General features: G+C 38.5%; 1 protein-coding gene across 3 annotated transcripts; it reads right to left on the bottom strand.

The window, feature by feature from the left end:
* On the bottom strand, nucleotides 1-22,440 carry erg (ETS transcription factor ERG). 3 transcript variants are annotated; one of them, XM_053516159.1, is made up of 10 exons: nucleotides 22,240-22,439; nucleotides 15,015-15,274; nucleotides 11,289-11,437; nucleotides 8,353-8,556; nucleotides 7,380-7,460; nucleotides 4,671-4,742; nucleotides 4,282-4,344; nucleotides 4,113-4,169; nucleotides 3,851-3,898; nucleotides 1-1,990 (listed from the first exon to the last, which is right to left on the bottom strand). In XM_053516159.1, the coding sequence occupies exons 1-10, from the start codon at nucleotides 22,255-22,257 to the stop codon at nucleotides 1,482-1,484; spliced, it is 1,461 nt and encodes a 486-aa protein (XP_053372134.1). In that variant the 5' UTR covers nucleotides 22,258-22,439; the 3' UTR covers nucleotides 1-1,481. The 3 variants fall into 3 exon arrangements, with proteins under 3 accessions (XP_053372134.1, XP_053372135.1, XP_053372136.1); XM_053516160.1 differs by lacking the exon at nucleotides 3,851-3,898 and having other exon boundaries at nucleotides 22,240-22,440; XM_053516161.1 differs by lacking the exon at nucleotides 7,380-7,460 and having other exon boundaries at nucleotides 22,240-22,440.
* Between the last annotated feature and the right edge of the window lie 2,239 nt (nucleotides 22,441-24,679).

The raw sequence follows: 24,679 nt of genomic DNA, 5'->3' as shown, positions 1-24,679 counted from the left end.
TTTGGTTTTAAAATAGTTTATTAAATTTACTCAGTAGAAAATCATATAATTTATGAAAGTATGTTTTCCTCCATTTGTCAGCAATCTCAGCGCATCAGTCCAGTTGTACAGTCATTAGACAATTACAGATTTTCTTTTTCCTTTAAATGTCTGTAAATGCTATTAAAACTGAGACGGGTCTGAATGCCAAACCAGACCAGCTTTCACAAACAATTCAATTTACATCAGCACACATGGCTTACATTTGTAAACAATCATATATAGAGCTTAAAGTTCAAAGGCCACAGCTGTTCACTTATTTTTGCAAATTTTGGTCCGTGTATTCCCCCCCCCTAAAAACGATCATATAAATGTCTGTATTCAGCTGGCTGAGATCAACTCGTAGTGTTTAAATGCATAAGTTATATATCTATCATATAAAATGAAATATAACACTGAATTGTATACTTCGATCTGACAAACGCACAGCGTTCGCGACTCAGAAAATAATAATAACACATAAACTGGTATTTGGTAAAACCTCCACCAAATGTGTGAAGAACTTCAAAAAGGCGCTGATTTAAAAAATCCACCTCTGTCTAAAAATGTTTGAGGTCATTAAAAACACTTAAAGAAACTTTCCCTTTCCAGTTTTTCTTTTTTTTTTTACAAAATCATTTTCAAGGTTCTTTCCTTTATGGAGTAAACAATCAAGTGAATGTCCCTTCTTTACTCTCTATAATGCCATATGAACTACTATGTAGTATAATACTGATAAATATGGCAGTTTATATCCAAAGCAGTAATACTTAATACTTTCTTTATCTTTCCTTCATCTTGTTCCCTGACTAATAGTCAACATTTTCTATTTTTTCTCACTATGAGTCAATTTCTTACTTTCACACCTTAACCACCTTTTATTTCATTTACATCCTACTAACTCTCTCTGATATGTTTGTTCAAATTAAGGTAGTTTAACACTTAAAACATATAGAATATATCATAACTGTTCATGCACCTACACTTTTTATCTTTGGTGAATTAAAAGCCCTTTTTTTACATAAATGCAACTTGCTCAATTGTCCTCTTTCACATTCTCTAAATGACCTATTTCTGCCCTCCCAGTCTTGAACATGTCCAGAGGCAATCTTATGCCCATAAGAATTGTTGCATGCTTCCAGGCAGCATGTACAAGATACTTGACCTTGAATTTTTTTTACTTGCATTGTAGCCAAATTGTGCAGGACCTTTTGTTTGCATTGTTATTTTGCATTTCTTGGATAATCTGCTGTAATTTAGACTCACTGGTCTAAATTTAATTAAGAACTGGTATTGGTTACAACATCCCACGGTTATTTTCCCATGTACTCCTCCTGTGTAGATAATTACACCACCATATCAAGTTCCCTGGCTCAACACGAAGCTGTTATTTTCAGCCTCTTGGGGGAGCTCCAGTTAAACTTTGGGGAGATGCTGTTATTTTCCTGTCTACACTGAGACACCTAGTAATAGGTGCCAAGGTGAGGAGGCATGTGGGTGGCTGGATGTCGTGGGCTGGGGTAGATGCCGGCTCCGGGTGAGTTCCAGTAAGGGTTTGGTGCACCGAAGAAGCCGGAGGACGTGACAGGCAGCGCCTGGGGGTGAGGTGACACAAAGTTCATTTTCTGCGTATAGCTCACATAGGGCAGATCAGAAGGGTATTTGTACATGGCTGACTCAGGAGGATGAGGCTGTGTGGCCTGGTTAATGCCGTGGAAGTCAAACTTGTAGGCATAGCGCTTGCCGTGCACTTTGGTCATGATGTTTTTGTCGTAGTAGTAGCGCAGAGCACGGCTCAGCTTGTCGTAGTTCATGTTGGGTTTGCTCTTACGCTCTCCCCAGCGCCGAGCCACCTCATCAGGGTCGGTCATCTTGAACTCCCCATTCGTGCCCTCCCATGTGATGCAGCTTGAGTTTGCGCTGTCCGAGAGCAGCTCCAGCAGGAACTGCCACAGCTGGATCTGGCCCGAACCTGTGGAAAGGATCACACACCACTTAGAATAAAACAGAATGTTAAAAGATCCTCCACATTAAAACTGACTTTCAAAACAGAGAAAATGTGGCAGCTAGAGAACATTAGCTCAAGTAAATCAGGTATGTGTCAGGTTAAATGTTAGATTAATATTACCATAATAACATATGCGAGTTGTAATGAGTCAAAAATATTTCTAAACTAATTAAATAAAAACATTTCCTTATGTGGCACTCAGGCAAACTTGTATGTACCACAATATTCCCACACCATCACCATACTGCACAGCAATCAGACATAAAGAGGCCCTTTATAAATGTTAATGCCCAGTGGTTCCTGTAAAACAATTGTTTAAATACATCAACAGAGCTTCTGCATCCTGAACAGAACCCAGAGGCTGTATTAAAACTACATAGACATCTTTTTTCCAGCTGGGGGTGGAGCTAGTTCTGGGCCAGAAAATATGTTAACAGAATCCCAAAATATTAGGTTTAACAAGATCCACTGCAATCCACTAGAACGAAAAAATTGTATGTCTAGATGTATAGACATGTAAAAAGATAGAAAGACTAATAGATAGTACGACAGATAGACAGTACTGTGCAAAAGTCAGGAGACACCACTTATATCCTTATAATAAATTACATTAATTAAAATATTCAGATTAAATGAGAGGAATGGGGAGGAATGTTTTACAGTGACACCATGCAAAGTGCCTAAAGATGCAATTTTAAAAATGGTTGTATGTAACAACCTCAGCAGTAACCTCATTTCCACTCTCAACCACTTAATGTTCAGCATTACCAGTGTACTAATCACCGGTCTGATTATCTGTCATGATCTGTTATTCACAGGTCCAGTTAGATGTTTCTTCAATCCTTGAATGATTCATATGTCAAAAAAAAGCATTTCTGTGAAACTGGTCAGGCACAGGAACTGGACTGAAAATTAAAAACAAAAATTTCCCAAAAATGAGAGTCACTTATGATGCTTGGAGAATTACCCCTTGAGACTACATTAAAAATAGAAAAAGGTCTGGCTCTTGTATTAAGTTTGACACATGGGCGACACCACAAACACAAGGGAAAAAGGGGGGTTTTATTAAAGATGTGGCAATGCCAACTGGCATGCGGGCACAGGCAGGCGAGCAATGGTGGCAAGCAGAGTGGCAAAGTGGACAGCAACTCCCGCATCTCCATGATCACTCCTCCCGCTGACCTGGCCAACCAGACACTTCCAGCTCTCCATTGGGCACAGCCTCAGGCCAGAGTCCCTCCTGAGGTTCAGCTTGTTTCTCGGCTGGGAATGGGGCCTTAACGTGGATGTGCAGCGGCCTTTTTTCCCTCTTCGGCGGCGTGAAGAGTGGGACCGCGTGGACAGCAGCTCCTGCGAGCATCCTCATACGGCTCTTCATGTGCCTCTTGCATGACACTTTTCACACTTTTTTGCATCCCCCACGTGACTCAGCTTTATAGTTTTTCCAGGTCCAGGCAGACATAAACAAACACCTTTCTTTTATAGCGCTGGGAGAAGCCCGAGATCCATTAGCGGGGATTATTTACCAGCCGGTGCCCATTCCTGTGGCCCTGCCCCCTCTCACACATGCAGAAGGGGAGTCCACTTACCTAGTGAGCCTATGGAGTGAGCGAGGAGCGTTAACAGATTTTGAAGAAAAAACATGAATCGGGACAGAGCGGTAGCTTTGCCTGCAGATACCTGTGCCACTTTTACATTTCAAACTGGCAATGTCTTTACAACAGATCTTTTCCTTTGTGCTACTTTGAAAGAACAAGTTGTACCTTTAAGATGACATCTATAGTAAGGATACAAACTTTATTGACAGTACAATTCAAATGTTACCTGGGTTTGCCAGCCTGATGCTTGTTGGTCCCAAAACCTGATATGGATCTGTCATATGCGAAGTTCAGTTAGTGCGATGATTACAAATGACTCATTACAATATTTAATAGTGGCATAATAGATACAATTAAATATTTATTTGTACTACAGCAATATATTGAGAAATGCCACAGTACATTGCTTATAACCTGTTTTAGGTCTGCATACACTGAAGTGAAAAATAAGCAAGTAATAATAATTAATAATAATAAATAATTCTCACCAAGCTGTGGTCTTTGTTCCTCTGTTTTGGTTACAATGGCTGGTGAGGACTGTGAAACTAACACATACATATGCAGAGAAAGGTCACAATGCTTCCAACACTGTGTAACTAGTTACAGAGACTGACAGTAATATCTTTATAATAATGGTATTCGCCACTTTTTTTTTACCTTTATTGGTTGACGCTGACTGGGGTGGCCATGCCGATCGTCTCGCAGCTTCATAAGCCAAATCTAGAAGAAAATAAAAATGACTGAATTGATGAAAATTGCATTGTGCAGTGACAGTTAACCCCACAGGAGGGTGTGTGTGTATAGTGTGCACTATATCAGAATCTGCCTGTAGCAATCAGTGTGTGTATGAGTGTGGGTTCCTGTGGTTGATCTCACGGAGTAAAGTAAGGAGCAGAGAAGTGCCACACTTTACATCAAGGGAACATACAGTACAGCTGCATGATTAAAACATGATGCACTCAGAGCTGCTAATATTTTCTCCTCCTGATTAGAGCATGCATGATGTTCTTATAATAATCAGGTATGAATAAGGAAGCAGAACTGACCTGGTCTTGCAGGGACTCTGGGAGTGTCAGGCGGGTAGACAGGCGTGTTGGGGAAGATGAAGCTTGCACCTCCTGCACAAGACCGTTCTAATTACATCATGTTATACATCATGCGTAACACATCTTCACTATATACAGCTGAGTATAAAGGTTTACATTTTAGAAAAGGTTTTTGAGTAAAAAAAAAAAAAAAACAGCAAAATAAATTTCATGGGGTCCAAAATTCACAATATAACAGATTTCCACAAGAGCATGACTCGGACAGTTCTATCAGCTGCAAAGCAAATTACAGCTTTAAATGGTACTCATTTTAATGTATTAGTGTTTCTATTATACCAAGTGCACATACTGTATAAAGTACAAGGAGTTGCGTAATGTACACACTAATTAAATCTTCATAAAAAAATATGTTTGCTATTGTGAATGTTGGAATTCTATAAAGAAAAATACGGTAAACTTTCGGTAAGGAGATGTTTATGTAACAGCTGAAGTAACTGCTTTATAACAGTCATGTGTAGAGCGGTTTCTTGAGGTTTTTCAGAGAAGGAAAGTCTTTAGGAAAAAGCAGTTTGCACCTTTAAGAATTCCAATAAAATGGCATGCTGCATTTCCTGTCTTAATATTTACTTAAAGCAAGCAGTCGGTAAGCAATAGGTAAATGTTACCTACAGTATAAGTGAAAAAAAAAAATTCTGCAGACGTTCCACCGCTATTAGTTTGCCTAAATTTCCAGGGGGCCTGGAGCCTATCTCAGGGAACTAGGCTAGACTCTCTGGATGGGGTGCCAACTCATCACAAAGCACAAACACACATTCAATCATACACTATGGGCAATTCAGAAACCTACACCTACGCTGCATGTCTGGAGAAAGCCCACCAAGCACAGGGAGAATATGGGAACTCTACATACACAGACTGGAAATGAGATGGAAAGGAGTTGAGAATTCCCAACACTGAAGGTACAAGGTGACGGTGCTAGTCTCTATGCTACTGTGGGCTTTTCTTCATAGCCCATAAGATCCCACAGTCACACAGGTGTCACAAACCATTTAAATGTTCTGGAAAGTTACTTATTCAGCTTTATCCTCGATTTATCCTGGCTTTTAGTCTATAAGCAACATGAACATCCTGGTGCAGTCATGTGACAATCTGTCGATTGTGTGCCTGGATAGCAGACGTGACAGAACTAGCTAATTTTAAAAAGCATGTTTTAACATCTCAGATTTTATATTTACCAATAAAACAAATTAAGAAAATATTACTGTGACACATATCACATAAGGCATCTATCCCATTTTGTCTGTTACAGTATATCCATTTGGTCTGTGTTATATCCTCCATAATTTGGTTTAAAGAAGTTAAAGAATTTCAAAAGTGTAACTGTCTGCTTTGAATTATTGAAAAGTTATCAACTCCCATTAACCCTGATTAAACCATGATCCATCCCTTACTTAAACTTAAGCTGCAAAAATCTGTGCCAGTAACTCAGCATACAGTAGGTCACTCACACACTCACTCACCCACCGTCTATACCGCTTTATCCTGTATTCAGGGTCGCGGGAGGCCTGGAGCCTATCCCAGGAGGCTTAGGGCACGAGGCAGGGTACACCCTGGACAGGGTGCCTATCCATCGCAGGGCACACACACACCCACTCACACACTCATTCACACACTACGGCCAAGTTGGGAACACCAATTATCCTAATCTGCAAGTCTTCTGCAGTGGACTGTGGGAGGAAACTGGAGTACCCGGAGGAAACCCACCAAGCACGGGGAGAACATGCAAACTCCATGCACACAGAGACAGGACTTAAACTTGGCTGGTAATTGAACTCGGACCCTGGAGGTGCAAGGCGACAGTACTAACCACTACACCACCGTGCCGTCCAGCACAGCTCACTGACGATAAAAAAATATAACGTGGAGGCTTCAGACATCAAACTGTGCATTTACGTTTTCGAACATGTCAGGTTGAACAAAAAAGGATATGTCACTCTATACTGCACAATCCTGAAACCTCTATGGCATCCAAACTATAAACATCAAAACTACAGATTATTCTAATTAAGAACTGAAGATGCTTTAGAATTGCATTGAAGTAACTTCACTACTGAACATTCAATTCAAACAGTGAATTTATTTCTCTATTAACATCCCAAAATACTACTTCATCAGGTTTAGTATTGTGAAGGAACATCTGTAAAACACAAAACATCTTGGCTTTATTACATCAATTTTTTGCAAAGGGTATGTAAACTTTTGCACTCAGCTGTTTTTTTCTTTTTCTATAGCTAACTTGATATTAGTGTTATCACTCTAAACTGGCAAAGCATTTCAAGTGCAAGGGAAATAAATACATAGAGGTAATTACAGCACAACATGCACCCGAAAGCCCCAAAACAGGCAGAGGCTGTAAGCAAAGTGTTTAATAAACCCACTAGAACGTTTCATCTGGCCAGTGAAGATTTTGGCCACCAGAGAAGACCAAGTTGTAAAGAAAAACTATAATTCCCTGGACACTCATTCCACATAGTAAAAAAAAAAAAAAAAAGTGTAAAACTCTGCCCTTCTGAAGCTGAATGGTGCCACCTGCTGGCCAAAACCTCAAAATATTGTCTCCTGATCTTCAGTGAGGCCAATAAGTATATATGCTGTTATGCACATACAGAGCATCTGTCCAGTTGCCAAGTGATGCATGAACCTTCTTACCTGTGTTACGTGCATGCATTAACCGTGGCGAGTTTTGCAAGGCTTTGTCAACATCGTCTGAAGTCAAATGGGGAAGTGGAGCTGAGGAAGAAATACATTCTTTTGAAAGAAGGGAATGGCAAAATACAAAATTTATATAAAAAAAAACTCAAAAAAGATTGTGGTGTGCTAATGAGAGTAAGGGAACCAGGTAGAGGAAAAGGTAGAATGATAGATTGGCAGGAAGAAAGTAGGGAGAGGGGCAGAGGAGCAGGAAATGGGAAGTTGAATCAAGAGCTCCTGGTGTAAGTACGGCGCATGCATCATTGTGAGAGAGCTGCAAAATGCCAAATCAAACATTCGATTAATCAGTAACGTTAATAACATGCAGCGTTCACTTTACTTAAATATATTTAGTGTCTGTACTTATTTATGTTTGTTGTTGTTGTTGTTGGTGAGAATGTGTTTTGTAGCCAGAAGCAAAACGGAGAATGCTGGGAGTGAAAAAGGCATTTCTCCCTTTCCCATCACTCTCTTCATTTCTCTTTAAATATAGAGACAGTGAATGTCAGGGTCGTACTATCTCTCTCTCTCTCTCTCTCTCTCTCTCTCTTCCCCTTTCACTCTGTTTCTGTGCAACTCTTTCAACATATTTCTGACTGAATTGCTGTCAGTCTTTGTGCATTCCACCTTAATACAGAATACTGCATTAAACTCACATTGCAAATGCTGACAACTGAAGAGCTTTTCTTTCTTTCTTTCTTTCTTTCTTTTTTTTTAAATAAAAGACCTTCTTGAGGTGTGCAAAATGTGGATGATCTGTTAGAAAGCACACGCTACAACGAGGGCAAATTAATAATACACACACTGATCATCAGATTTAAAATGACTGATATAAATAAGATCTGTGTGTGGTCTTACATGTGTAAGCATGTCTGTCTGAGTGAGTGTGTTTGAGTGTGTGTGCGTTTGTGCATGTGTGTGAGTCACTCACTCTCCCGTAGGTAGTGGAGATGAGACAGTAGGATGTCAGCGTTGTAGCTGGGTGTGAGTCGCTGAAAGTCATCTTTGCTCATCTTGCAGAGCTCCTTGCCATCGATGCTGTGGAAAAGCGAGACGTCCACCTCCAGCAAGCCGTACTCTCTTACAGCCCACTCCAACCACTGACGCACATGATCCGGCGTCCATAGAGTTGGGTCTACAATCACACACACAAAATCATTTGGCTATAATTCACTTTCTTTGTTTACTGGTTTTAATTAGTGATGTACATATTAGTTACAAACACTGAAATAGTTTTCATTTATGTAATTCAGTGAGCACTTTTATTAATGGACATGGTCATGACGGATTCGGAAACAATCCCAGGAACACTCTGCATGAGGCGGGAAGACACCCCAGATGGGATGCCTGTCCATCACACGGCACCCTCACACTCTCATTCACATTTAGGGGAAATTTAGCATTGCCGATTCATCTAACATAATCTAAATCAAAGAACCCAAAGGAAATGAACACTGAAAGAAACCTACACTCCACTACACAAACCTAGCCTACACTCCATGACACTACGCTACCCAGCACTATAACCACACTTCACTCTACTCCACTACCCTACCCTCCATTCCACTCGACTACCTTATACAGTATATATATATATATATATATATATATAGCACTATAGTCATTGTTGTGACACAGCTGTACAGAATAAAAAACAAAAATGTGATTTTGAAGTATTTATAAATTATAATCATCCGTAACTTAAACACCTTTTCTGTTTCAGCCATACAATATAATCCTTGCTACATCTTTTTGTTATAGCAGGGGTAGATTTGTGGTCACACTATGACATAGCTATGTAAGCTATAGGAAGGATATATCAGGGATTGATTTGTGGTCATAATGTGTTCTTCCAGGCTATAACAGGTATTATAGTTAGTATGAAGTCTTTTCTCGTTGTTGGAGGCTCAGGTACAAAACTATTTGGAGGAATTTCCGTCACAAGCTTTCAGAGAAAACCTATTCCCACTAGACTCTACTCCACTCCACAACACTTCATGTGCAAAAGTAAGTACCCTCTCTTTTAATTATTAATATTATTATTATTTCTTGGTATTCAAACATAATTAAAATCATGCAATTGATGGAAGCAGTTTTTTTTGTTTTGTTTCATTTTTGTTAAATAAATATAAGTATGGCACTGTAGAAAAAAAAAGTTAATTTGTTGTTCGTCTGAGGTTGCAGTTGCCTAACACTAAAACCGGCTACATTAAGATGATTTTTATTATGCTTTTACACAAAAACACATCAAAAATGGTGTACTAACTTTTGAACATGACTGTACATTCCACTCCACTCCACTTCACTATACTGCACTTTACTCCACACCAATCCGCTCCACTCCACTATACTGCACTACACTCCACAACATGTTCCGTAAATTATTTCATCTCGTTATTATTATTTAGAAGTTCGGAATATAGTAAAAAAGAGCCTTTGATTAGTATCCTAAGCCTCTAAGTCTAAGGATACTAACTTAATAATCCTTAACTCTAACATGAAGTTATGTTTTTACGACTGCAAAACACTGGTGTCGCCCAATATAAAAAAATACATTTTTGGTAATAAACATAAATGCATTTCTAGGAAAAAATTTAATATTTGTAGAACATTGAACATATTGTTCCTTAAGTTTCTAATCTGTATTCTATTCTGATGCAGCACTTGTTACATGGTAAACCTGTTGAATCTCTTACAAAGCACAGGGAGGGCGTTCACACTGCTCGTGTCCAGGATGTTTTAAAATTTATTAAACCTTCTTAACCTTTCTAAGTCCCACTTGAGCTGTGCTGACCCTCCTTTTACGACTGGGAGCGCACAAATCTGTTCAGCTCTGTGCACTTAGGGATGTGCTTCCTGCCGCTGCATTCCTGCGTCCCTTGCGTCCCCTGTGTCCATTGTCCCTCCACAGAGTGAAAACAGGATGCACTAAACATGCTGCCTCACTGTGCCTGTCAGCTTTAGCTGAGGAGGAAGTTACATTTGGGCTTTTGGGGACAGAGTGTGTTGCTCAACCTGAGAAAGTCTGGCATATGCCCGCATGTGAACACCCACACACATAAAAGCCTCTATTGGCAAAGTTCAGTGGTCCCCACCCTCTGACCCAAGAAAGAAGTCTAGGCAAGCTTAACACACACACACACACACACACACACACACACACACGGCGTCAGCAAAAGTAAATAAAACCAATAATAGAAATATGTAGAGGAATAGAGTTGTAAAGGTTAATGGACGCAAATGTGTGTGTGTGTGTGTGTGTGTGTGTGTGTGTGAGGGTGTTTTCACATTGACCATGTTTGATTTCTCAGGAATGATTGTTTCCTCCCTCCCCCACATTGTTTTTCTTCTATTCTTTTGGGGACGCTTGTGTATTTACATTCTCCAAGACAGCAGGTGGCAGTATGCACCACCCCAGTTCGTGAGTCGCCATTAAACACAATGGAAAAAGAGAATGAGGAAGTTAACGTTCATGCTATGCCTTATAATGGAAAAATTGTCAAGATCAATGCTCTTTTTTATCAGCTAAGGCTGTGTCGGAGAATGAGACTAGGGCGTGCTATGAGCGCATGAAAATTTCAGATGATGACATCATGTCTTAACATCGATCTACTTCCGTGCTCAGATATGATTGGCTTCCATATCTGATGCGATCCGTGCCCAAGTACGCTGCACTGTGCCTGAGGCTACCTCTTTAAGCGGCCGTGGGGCATGGTTGCTGAGCCTGGAACGATAGTGTTCTCACTGATCAAAATAAACTAGACTTTGTGTTCTTGTGTGTCGACTTTGCGTGTTACAGAAATGATCCGATACTAGGGCCCTAATTTAAAAACACCCTGAAAGAGAGAAAGAGGCAGAGAGAAAGACCTGCAGGTACAATGACTCTACGCTCGTTGGTCGTCATATTGGGAGGGGCAGCATGTTTGTCCTCCATGTAGCTGCTGTAGGTCATAGGAGCACCATCGCCTCCACTTGCCATCTTTCCTTTCCCCACACCGCAGTCATCTGGAGAGCTCCTGTACACACACACACACACACACACACACACACACACACACACAAAAAGAAAATATTATGAGATACAGACATAATCTCAGCATTTGATCAAATAATTCTCTTCTGTATTACAGATAGACTGAAAGAATTGCAGGCAGACAGACAGAAATCTATAAAAGCGAAGTAAATCATTTGTGATCTCTGCTGCGGGTTACAGTTCTGAAGGCCAGAAAATGAAGACTGAAGGAGCTACACATAATAAATTTATAGGCTTTCTGGTTCCAGGATCCACTGCTGCTTTTCATTATGAGCTAAACATCTTGTGAGTGAATGTTTGCGCCTGCATGACCACCACTTCCTGTTTGGTCAGCGAACTTGTGGCATTTGCAACCGAAATGTGGCCACATTTGCTTCATTTTTACGATGTTGGCATCAGATGTGGCTGCTTAGAGCGTTTGATGAATAAACATGGGTTTGGGTTTGCAAATGACTTACAAACATTTTTCTTACAAACATGCAGTCAGTGATTCCTATGCAGGGACGTGTCATATTCTGGGAATGGATGGAGATATCCCAAACAGTTTTAGAAAATTTTACAACCACAGAGGCTTTACACATTTTGAAAGTGGAGAGACTTCCCTGACTTCCAGCTGGAGGGCAGTACAATTTTATAAACCTGATATTATGACAAAGTTAGAAAAACAACTTAATATGGCTCTTTAATGAGATTCTCTTATCAGTTGGAACTATTTAATATAAAATAAAATGTTTAAATTTGGACATATTTGCAAGAGTGAGACTATTTGGCATTGGTGACTTAAGCTAGATACCTAATGTGCCTAAATTATTCAAAATACAGTTAATGGGTTCATCCGATAAAGGATAAGACTGGCACTTAGCAGTCTCACTGTCTCCGAGAGGACATTTGTATTCATTGGCGTATCTTTGAGGTGCAGTCTGGCCCAAGCCTAAGGCAGCAGATGTGCAGGATCACTTCTGGAATTTCCCATCAGGCTCAGAACAGATTGCCAAGGACACGAACAGCCTGCAGCCCTTCTTACTATCCCGTTCATGTGTTAGCCACCTATTGGCTTGCCTAGAAACAGCTAGGCTCACAGTGAGCTTTCAATCACGTTATACAGATTGTAGAAACTCCAGATCTGTTCATACATGCATAAATTTCGTGTGTATCCATAAGTTTTCAGAAGCAGACAAACACTCTCTCACACACTCTCCAGTGACTTAAATCCTGCAGCTTATCTCATCACCTAAAACTTTCTCTTTTTAGTCCTCGACCGAAGCCAATTCCGAAGCGGTCCTCATTTTCACGTGCACGCTCGTAAACATGTGACTGCAGACTCCATCAAGAGCCACTCCATCTTTTTTTTTTTTTTTTTTTTTACAGAAAACACTCACCATTTTGTTCTCATTTATCTATAAAGTTTGACTAATTGAGCATGGCAGGCTCTTTATACTTAGAGAAAATCTCAAATCTGTGTCATAGAAAAAGCTCAGAAATGCCTCCCAGTTGGACAAGAGGATGGTAACCATATTGTATTTTATGTCCTAGGATCAGTTCCCAACTTTTTAGAGTTGAGCAGGTTGGGCAGAAGATCACATGGTGTCACCCATCCAAGAATTTCTCTTAGACTGTGAAGAGTGGCCATAACACCATGTGGTGGCTTTGTTCTTTTTTCGATAAAGGGCTGAAGAACAGCAGTGAAATGCACAGAAATAAAAGGAGAAAAATAAAAACACAAACGCAAGTCTTTCTGATATCTAGTTTTTTCACACTCTGGTTACTCTTTAGTGGGTCCTCAAGCAAAAAAAACAAACACATTTGGGGTAAAATGTTTGAAGCTAAGGTTACCTTCTGTTTACTTTCATGAAACCTGCTTGTTCCCCAAGTTTACTTTAGCTCTGAAGGGAATGTTCACATGCTCATAGTCATATGAACAGTACCCTTTCTTTAACTAATCTTTAACAGTTACAGCATTAACTACCTAAAGACCATGGGTAAAAATAGTTATAAATTCTTTCTGGTACTATACAGCCAAAAGATAAATAAACCATGCAGGTGGTGGACAGTCCTGTATATCTCATAAGTTTCTCTTTATATTCCTCTTTAGAATAGCCTTAGTTAACACCTTTTCTAGGGTTGAATTCAAATTATTGTAAAATGCAAAGCTAATGTGCTATATACGTAGATGTAGTGCCCTTGTTCAGGGGTTACAGAGGGATTTGGGATTCAGCCTTGTGTCAGAAGTTAGTTAGCTTAGCCCGCATTAGCCGTAAACAAACCAAAGAGGTGAGTAATTAACCTCTTTTTAACCTAAAAACCTAACAAAAAAATTCCAGAAAAACAAAAAAATATTTGTTTTACTCCTAATGTAGTGACTACCAAAAGAGTGGGATTTTCAAGCAGTCTTCTCATAAAAGGGTAAACAGGATATTATTTAAATAGAGCATATAGAATATTTACAGGAATCAGTACATCCCTTTCTCATAGCTCTTTTTATTGCTTTCCAGAATCACATATTCTCTATTCTCTATTATCATGCTTGATTCTCTAGCATAAGGGGCATCTCCCTATTAAACCTTCTGCAAAGAAACACTAAACGTCATAAGTACATCTATTATAGATCGTTTATAATGTCATAAATGTATAATAGTATAGCTTAACCACAAGGAAGAAGAATCGAACGGACCCCCACCCTGATCAAGGCTTTTTAACTTTATGAGCAAGACGGTGTAGCCTGGCATATCTTTGAGGGTCTTCACATATTTTCTATAGCATTTACAAAATGTAACATATCCAGGCAATATAGAACTGCTCCATTTCCTCTGGTCTTTGTGATTTGATGACTTGTGATGGATAGAAGTTTTAGTGCTTATAGGATAGGATGTTCTCTCTCTCTCTCTTTCTCTTTCTATCTATTTCTGTACTGGATGAAAGTGTGGATCCATCTGCCTGTTGTTCAATATGTCTTCACGTCCAAATCTTTTCCGTCTGTATCTCTATAGTGTGGACATAATGAGTTATAAATATTTTTAATGTGGCAGCCCATAAGGTTAAGTTAGGGCTTAATAAAAACAGCTGTTTTCAGTTTGAAATCCGTCTGCAGCATGACGTGTCACTGTGTGTGTGTGTGTGTGTGTGTGTGTGTGTCTATCTGTCTGTATATGTGTACCCTGGTGGATTTAGTGCCTTGTGTGAATTTGGCTCGTGTGCCTCTAACAGCTACTGATGGATGAATTTCAAGCCACAAAACCCAAACAACCGTTTCTTTGCCACACACCGCCCTCCATTTCTGCACCAGTGGAAGACTTCTCAAGTATCAGTTTTAGGCAAGACTGGCAGACTTACTTTTATTGCTATTAACCAAGCATACAAACGTACTCAGACTTCTCCAAGCTAAGGCTAAAGACGCCCAAACTCTTTGCCCAATGAGCAGAAATGTATCCAGCAACCAAAAGAGTGGAAAATTTTACATTCTACACTTGTGCCAAAGTAACCGTTTAGTTAACTTTATGTCAAAAACTCTTGAACAAGAATGGTTTATATCAGTTAAACACTATGTAAGCCACTATGCTCACCTAGAGCCATTCACCTGACCCACTCTTCCACCTCCGCCTCCTCCCGTGGTTCCTGCTCCTCCTCCGTTGTTGCACTCCATCTTGATGGTGACACGGCCAGGCGGAGACGCAAGCCAGTCCTGTTGTGCTGCTCGGGGACTCAGCTTACTCTGGCCATACTCACTTACTGCTGATGCTGTCATGTCCGGCTTGGCCTGCTGGGCCACGCTGTAGACACACTCAAACAGGGATTGATCCTCACTTACCACAGACAGCGCCTCCTACAGATAAAAGAGTGTGTAGAGAGATCTAGTATAAATAAAAATGACTGTAGGATATATAACCATTTATATTGCTATAATCGAGAGATGTGTAGAGCGGACAGAAATCAAATTTAACCAGAAGTGCTATAAGTTACACAATTATTCCAGGAATCAATTAAGTTAAGAAGAATTTTGCAAACAGACTACACTTCTAAAGAACACTTCAAAAGGTCTAATCTACTGTAGCATCTAAAAGGGTCTCAGTTTGGCTTCTTAAAGGTTATTGATACTAAAGGCTAAGTAGGAAAACTACTGGATTTACGAACAAGCTGCAAATAAAACCCCTTTAAGACCAAGATCTGTTATTGATACTAAGAACCTTTAGGAATTCTTTTTTTTTTCCTTAAAGTGTCAAATGTTACTGTTTGCATAAAGAATATACATTTACCACCAGCCACATTAATAGACACAACAATATTTAACCAGCATGGGAAGTTGCCAGATGGGGTGGTTTAAGTATTTTAGAAACTGCTGATCTGGTATTTTCACATACAGTAGACTCTAGAATTTAAGGCAGCGTGTTGATGAAATCAGAGGAAAATGGCCAGACTGATTTAAACTTTAATAGAAACAACTGTAGACAATAAGCTTACATTACCTCTCCTAACATGTCTTTACAACTGTGTTGAGCAGAAAAGCACGTCAACATGCACAACGTGTCAAACCTTGGGGCAGAAGGACTTCGAGAAATATTCACACTCCTACTGTATCAGCCAAGGACAAGAAACTGAGGTTCGCAGAAACTGGACATAAATATTGTGATCATGTTAAAGTTGTGATAGATTAGTGAAATGTTTGGTCTTTTGTGAAGATGTTCCAGGGAATTGTGTGCCAAATAAACAAAAGCCTCTTTAGTGAGTAGAACATCCACATAAATATTCGAAAATGTAACCCTACAGCACATGTGGCATGATGGCTTAGCGGTTACCTCCTGAAAGACTCCCTGAGCTGTCGTTTGCTAGCTAATTGACATTATCCATGATTTTAAACAAGGTAATTTAAACATAAGCAGGTAATGAAATGTCCTAACTGAATATACAAACTACAGTCAACATTTATACTCAACAACTTTAAAAAATTTAAAGAAAAATGCAAGCTACCCATGATTGTTTTCATCTAGTAATGACATCTGCAGTAAGTTACCCAGCAAAAAGTGTGTTTTGCATGTGTTGTCAATGGAAATTGTTTTAAAAGATGTTTCTGGCTAATCTTATGAAGATATTTCCAGTATTTAGTGAGGCCATGCAGTCAATAAATTATTATTATAAAATTTAGCTAGTTAGTTGATGGCTTTTTGTTCTTAAATCACATGCTAAACTCTACTACGCCACTGCGTGAAGCAAACCAGGATGTGACTTTTCTATACAGCTGTCAAGAGCTTCAGAAGCAAAAGAGATCATGAAGCTTGACTGTGATGTCCCAGACCTTTAATCACCTGATTGTAAGTAAAAACATGGAAAGAGCAAGTTCAGGATCAGCTGATTCTGTGAAAAGGCCTACTATTTTTGAAAATAATTCGCGTAGACTGTGTAATTTAAAATAATAGAATTTTCATGCACAATGGTGAAGTGGTTAGCACTGTCGCCTTGCCCCTCCAGGGTCCGGGATTCCATTCCCGGCCTGGCTCGATTCCCGTCTCTGTGTGCATGGAGTTTACATGCTCTCCCCGTGCTTGGTGGGTTTCCTCCGGGTACTCCGGGTTTCCTCCCACAGTCCAAAGACATTTCCCAAATTGCCCCTAGTGTGAGGGAATGAGGGTGTGAGTGTGTGTATGTGTGTGTGCCCTGCAATGGATTGGCACCAGGTGAACCCCGCCTCGTGCCCTAAGCCTCCTGGGATAGGCTCCAGGGTTCCGCGACAATCAATACAGGATAAAGCAGTATAGAAGATGAGTGAGTGAGTGAGTAATTGAGTGAGTGAGTGAGTGAGTGAGTGCGAATTTTCATGCAGAATACCACTAAAGGGCCTCGGGGAGATATTTTGTCTTCAATTTTGTCTTCAATTGTGACTCCCTTTTCTTTTTTGTCCACTCATATATGTGTGTTATTACTATTTAATAACACTTAGCACCTCTTTCAAGTGCACCTTAAAGGCCCTGTTACTAGCTACTCAACAAACACCACACACATACTGTACGCACACTCACTAACTCAATGCCCTACATCTAGCCTTACAATTTTTTTTTTTACTTTAATGGAACAACTTATCAGGGCAGCCACTACTGGAAACAACCATAAAGCCAGTCCTGAATGTAGTAGGCTGGTTATAAATACACAAAATTGCTGAATAAAGTGCAATAAATAACTCAGAACGTCCATGGAAAAAACACAGATTTTGTCTGAATTGAAAATGAAAACAGCCATTTTCCATGTTATCACCTTTCCTGATTCCAAAGAAATGGCAACTATAAAACACTAGAAAGTTGAGTTTTTTTTTCGTACTACCAGCCATTTAACCAATGTTTTAGCATGGCACAGTTTTTTTTATAATTTAACATCAGTTAAATAACTTAAAAAGCAAAGCATGTTTTCTTATTTTCTTTTTCACATCCAACTCTCCACATTTACACATTACACGGTTTTGCCTAAATCAACATCAGGCAATTTCCTTTGATAGAAACATCACCACTCCTTTAACATAACACATGAACAAATATAACATAGCTCAAAAAGTAAATAAAAGATAGGCAATGCTGAACAACGTAGACACTTATGTCTTCTGAGCGACTTTAATGGCATGACTAAGGAATGACTAACACACGAATGAAGCTAAGGCATTTAGTTCCAGCATTCAATCCTGTACATTTGATCCACACATGCCAACTCTGACCCTAAGCTCATATGTGCTCATAAAATTGTGTTTATCACAATGTGGTGATTTGGGCTAGCAGGTTTGCGTTCTAATCGCAGTGAGCCTGGAAGCTCATTCATGCTGAAAGCAGCAGCAGTCAGGAAGTATTCTGCTGGCCTTTCCTGCATCAGAGCTCCAGATAGTGAGGATAATGGAAAGGAGGAAAAGCCGATCCATCCACATTCTAGCTGTGATATGGACATGGAGAGAGAGAGAGAGAGAGGGAGAGAGAGAGAGGTGGAGGTTGATGATGCATTGCCATTAACACTGTAGGCTTAGGAGACCATTAACCTCTGAAAAAGGTCAGCAAAGCACCTGTGCCCTTACATTTCCCAAAATCAGCAACTCTTAGACATTGTTGTTTTTACAGCCACTCCCTCAGTCTAGCACTCACCCACTTACACTTCATTCTTTCTCATTCACTTAGTCATTTATTCGCTCTTTACTAACTCAATTACTCAATTATTATTCTTTCCAACACACCCACCCATTCAATCACTCACTCACTCCACTAACTCAGTCACTCTTCATTCTTTCTCACTCAGCGCAATCACTCATTTAAATACTGCTCACCCACTCAACCACTCATTCTTCATTGTGTCATACTTCCAATCAATCAATCAATCAATCAATCAATCAATCAATCAATCAATCAATCAATCAATCAATCAATCAATCAATCAATCAAATAATCACTAAACCACTCACTCTTCATTCTTTCACAATCACTCACTCACTTACTCCAGTATTCACCCTTTATACTTTCCTGCTTTCTCATTTATGATTCTTTCTCGAACAACCCCTCTTTTACATTAATCCACTTTTTATTTTTCCCACTCACTCATTCACTCACTCACTTATTCTTTAACACTCTCTTATTCACTCAAGTCATTTTCATTTCTTTTTCACTTTCTCCCTCCCTCATTCACTTCTTTACTCCCTCCCAGTCATACTCCCTACCTCCCTCCGTCACTCCCTTCATCACTCACTCCTTCACTCATTCACTTACTTACTCCAACTCTTACACACTTTCTCTCACTGAAACACCTCCTCTTCTCCTTAATTACTGACAGTCTTACTTCTCTTTTCCTCATTAGCTCACTCGTTTAACTACTTTCCCTCACACTTAATTTCCCTATCCTCTCACTCCCATCATACTCTCTCTCATCATATTCCTTCCTTTCTTTTTCACACTGACTCCTTGACTCTCACTTCATCAACAGACATAGAGTGAAGAAGGAAAAGTACTAATGTGTTTAATAGCTAAAATTATGCTGTTGTTTTTTTTTGTCCGAAAGCTCAGGTTGGTACAGTATGTCACATTCCTTATCCGCTGCATAAATATTTCACCACATGCAGCATAACCATTATCACCCGAATTTACCAAACATCATGAAGAATTAATAAAAGGAAACACATTTTTGATTAAAGAGATTAAAATCATTTGCTTTTGCTGTCTCCTCTCATACTACAAATATTTAAACAGACCCATCACTAAAGGCTCAGCAAAAATCGACAGCAGTAGTCATAAGGGGGAAAACGTTAGTACAACTCTCGACTCTTGTCAGCAGAATATTTTAGAGAGAACCATGAATTACTGCATACTTCAAAGATTTCCACTGCAGTTAACAGTGTAAAAATGTGTCTTAAATCTCTTAGTGCTCTGCCAGGAATAATATGGGTTCAATTTTCATGAAAGACTAATACAGTTATACATAAACACATTTCAAATTTATGCAGATGTCAATTTCTTTTAAATATTAAGGACTATGGCATAACTAAAACGCAGAATTAAAATAAGTCAATATCAGGTATTAGTTGTTTAGAGGTGATTAAAAGGTGACAAAAATGTTTAAACTGGGTGTTTGTACCATGCATTAATAACTACATGGACGCACATTATTTAATGAAAGAAATTACCTGCTTCATGTATGAAATTTCCTGCTTCATGTAAGAAATGCAGGCCTCCCAGGAACTCCAATAACGACCAAAACATATTGAACTTTTTTGGCTATAACCCTACACCGAGTTCCATGTAATTTTCTAGTAATCTTGGTAAATGATAGCGATTACATTTCCCACAGTCAGATACATCACCTATACAAATTTGCAGCAAGTTATCTGTCAATTTTCTAGAATCAGATGTTCCACTTGCTGAATGTTCTCAGGATTGTTTACTGCTGCTGAAGAATCTCATTACCGTACTGTGCTCAAAGTCCCGGTTTGACTAAAATGTACAGAATATACAGTCTTGAGTTAAAAGTAAATTTAGTGCATTTACTTCTAAGTAATTATGAAATCCCAAACAGGTTCTGGTGGATCACTGTGTAACTATGGTTAACTCTTATTAATTGCAGACAAACAGTAATAATATTTACAACTAAACACAAGTCAACGTATCAAAGTGTTACCCTTTTGTCTTGAGCTCACACATCCCATTATCCCATCTACTGTATTAAAAAATAGATTGTACTGAAGACATTCTTGTACGATAATCTGTAACTAAATCTAGACTGTCTTGTGTAGAGACTGGTATGAGTCATGCAGCAAGGCAGTAAGCAAAGACCCCTGATGAGTTTACCAGAGAGGCATTTGCGCAAGACAGCATAGAAAACACTGTACTTACTCACTTCTGCCCAAACAATTAGTCCAGCACAGTTTCCAAAATCATTAAACACTGGCCACATTACAAACATTTTTTCTTTCTACTCTGCAGCTCTAAATCATGAATATGTCCACCCATCACATGACTACACCATTAGACGTGTAATGTTTAATGTAATAAATATTTCGATTTTTAAGATTTTTAAGACAGTCTGATTTATATGTAGGGAAAAATTTTACATTTAACAACCCGCTTTGTAGTACTGTATTTACTTGTATGTATTTTGCATCTTCTATAAATAACTAAGTATCTTATAACTTTTTAAAATTTTTATGCTCACAGTTGCCTCATGTCACACAGGCACTTATCATTACTACCGTAAATGATAAGGTGAATACAGTTTGTGAATGGCAAATTCTATCCACTCAATTTTAGGTACACAACACAAGTTCAGCATTACTGTATAAGTTAGGTTGATAATTTATCACTGGGATTCATATGTTGACTGCTTAAATCGAATAATACAGACATACAGTAATGTAGATAAATAACATGTAACAATTTGTATATAATAACTTATCATATAAAAAAAAATATATATATATTTATCAGTAAAATGCTTTCATAATTATTCATTATACAAGGGCCATATTTTAATTAAAGGCAGTCATCATTTAAATTATTAACATGAATTCATTTAAATATAATCTAGAATTTCTACAATCTCAGGTTGAATTCAGCACAGTGAATTGTTTTATTGCATTGCCATTTATCCATAACTATAAGCTAGATTTTACAACGTGTGCATTCTGTATGTAGAGGAATGTTGTCTATTGACATAAACAATCATTGTAATGCAAGATATACAGTATATGATGCTTAAGTGTAATATTATACTGTAAAATACTTTAGGCCAAATGGCAATTAAAAATAAGGTACTAATCAAGATTTAATGTAAGTAAAATGTCTGTCATTCCTTTGACAGCCAACACCATACAGATAAACACTATCATTCAAGCGATCTCAATTTTAAGCAAAGTGCTTAAAGTAAGTGCTAATACTCTGTAAAATCTTACAACACGTTTAGTATGATTAGAAGATTTTCAATTTTGTTTACCAATTTCGTTCTTTCTTTGTTTGTATACTCAATATTTAGTCTTAAGTGCGGAAAATCCTTACTTTAAAAAATTAACAGAAAAATTGCATTTCAAGGTTTGACCCATCTGGCAATGAGTTTTCAGTATACAATGTTGGTGTCGGTCTTTTGTCACTAGGCTGATGGTTGTTCTAAACTGCGCAGACAGCCCGAATAGGAAAAAGGAAATTTACAAAGCAGCAAAAAGGAAATCTTGTTGCAGTGCCATGACAAGAAGGGTGTTACCCCCTCCTGCTGAAATCTGTTCGTTGAACAATAAAAGCGATTTTAAAATTGCCTCTTTTCTAAAAGTCACATAATCTTAAAACTTACCTTGATGGTGCTCGCCATTGTAGCACAGGACTATATAGTCCTGTTTTTTTTTTTTAACGAATTTCAGTTGCAATGTGTATGTGTGAGGTTTTTTTTTTCTGGCGATGAGTGTGTTAAGTTGAGGTTCCACTGAGCAGTGTTTGGAGCGGATGAGATTGTGCTAACGCTGGAAGTGAAGTCAACCAATAGCAGGAAGAGCTTTCTATTGGTTCTGGCCGACACAGCTCGAAGAAACAGGATATTTGGGAGAAGAGAGATAAGACGGCCTGAAACAATGTTGGTATCCTGTATACCATGCGTGTGGTTACTTGAAGAGACAGAGCAAAACCTAAATTCACTTCACCTTCACTGGGGCGTCCTCGAAAAGACGTGTCCCTGATAGTGTGAGTGTCTATTAGGTGTTAAGTTTCACTCGCGGATGCAGTTTTTTCCAGTAGTTACGCGCAATACTTTCACAATGTATAAATATGTCAAACATGATACAGCAGCAACAAAGGTTGGACTGGGAAACTGGGATATAAGGAAAAGATCCTGGTTAGGTATATGGGCGTCAAAAAGTCAAAATACCTAAATATGATCTGAGATCTGATGGCATATCGCACTTTAAAATGCCTGTAAGGTTAAAGATAATGGAAGGTTATAAATCTGTACAAAACTGAAGAAGAAGATGCTGTAGAGCAAGGAGACGATATTGGGAAAGCTAAATGGGCAAAGGAAAAAGTAAAAAAAAACAGTAAAATAATAATAGCAAAAGAAATAATAAATATTTGATGTAAAGAAATATATATATATAAATTTATATATTATTTTATTTGATATATATATATCAAATATTTCATAAAGTACCATAAAAAGAATGTAGACTTCACTATAGTTACCTTGAATTAGTTATAACAGTGAAAATTCTTGTTTAACAATATATATTACTGTATATTACACTTTACTATTTTGTACTATGTACCAAAAATTTTTATGCATAAAATAAAAAACAAATAAATAAACCTTAATGATAGAAAGACCTGTTACAGGCACGGTGCAGATGTGATGATTACATAGTGAGCATTTGTCAGGATTGCGGACAGAGAGGTGTGGAAACTGTATAGTAATACAGGGAGGGAGATGGACATTTTATCCACAGATAATATTCTTACAAATAAAAACCATTCAGATTCGTAACGACCCTGAACAACTCCATCAAACACCAATCTGCTTAATACACTTAATTACTAATGAAATATAGCGAAATTTGACAGCAACACACACAGAAACCAAAATCAATGGGTGTATGGGTATTGCATTGATGTTACAATTGTGTGTGTGTGTGTGTGTGTGTGTGTGTGTGTGTGTGTGTGTGTGTGTGTGTGTGTGTGTGAGCATGTGCTCAGCGGTGTGTTGATGCTCGTGTACGCAGTGGTGCGTTACTGGGCTGCAGATGGTATTGTGTAATGGCGGTTGCTTTGAGGAAGTTACGAGTTACAAGAGGAGTTTAAAATGTTTTGTAAGCAGTTAGTGACAAAAACATTTTATTTGATTTAAACTGCCTTCATAACTTCAGAAGGACAAATATAAGCCGAATGAAACAGTAATTAATAATTACCTAGTAATGATCATGAATGCATGAAATGTGGCCTAAGAGTTACTTAGAATTTTGGTAATACTTTTTTTTTCTTTTCTTTTTTTACCCCCATTGCTCTGAAGAGATTTCATAAAAAGGATTTCAACATATTTGATAGTTAGGAACAAGGCAACAGGAGTTTATTGCAAGAATGTTCATTCTGCAACAGCGTGAGGGCAATAGGATGAAAAACAAGGATACAGAGTCTCCACAGTTTAAACATTCAACACAGGCCGACGCAAACATTATTATTAATTTTTTGTAAAAGCTTTTATGAAAACTATATTCCAATGATTTGGCTGATCAGTGTATATTAATGAGTGCTTTAGGTAAAGTGGGAATAAAGGTTATAAGAAGCCCTATGAGTCACTACACACAACGAGAACAGATGAGAAGTACGAAAAAAAAAAACTAATGCACATAAACTGCCTGGCCAAAAAAATCAGAGAAGATTACGTCAAGCAAATCAGAGTGAGTGTGATCAGAGATGCTTAAACACTTGGTGCATCGTAGAAACATAACAGTAGAAAACACCTTTGTTTACTAGTGAAAGTAAGAATGGACGTCCACTTGTTCGTGTGGGATAATCTGAAAAAAATGTTGTATGTAATGGAAAAATGTCTTGTGGTCTGATGAGTCCTGATTTTCCCTATTCCAGAGCAACGGGTGCGTCAGGGTAAGAAGAAAAATGTATGAAGCGATACACCCATCATACATAGTGTCCACTACTGTACAAGCATTTGAAGGCAGTGTTACATTATGATCTGGAGTTACTGCATTTGGTCAGGTCTAGGCTCAGCTAAGTTATGCATCAATCAAATAAAG

The sequence above is a fragment of the Clarias gariepinus genome, chromosome 17 (genome assembly GCF_024256425.1).
Source record: "Clarias gariepinus isolate MV-2021 ecotype Netherlands chromosome 17, CGAR_prim_01v2, whole genome shotgun sequence".
Taxonomy (NCBI): Eukaryota; Metazoa; Chordata; class Actinopteri; order Siluriformes; family Clariidae; genus Clarias; species Clarias gariepinus.
Note: the sequence above shows the minus strand (reverse complement) of the source record. Positions and strands in the feature narration are given on the sequence as shown.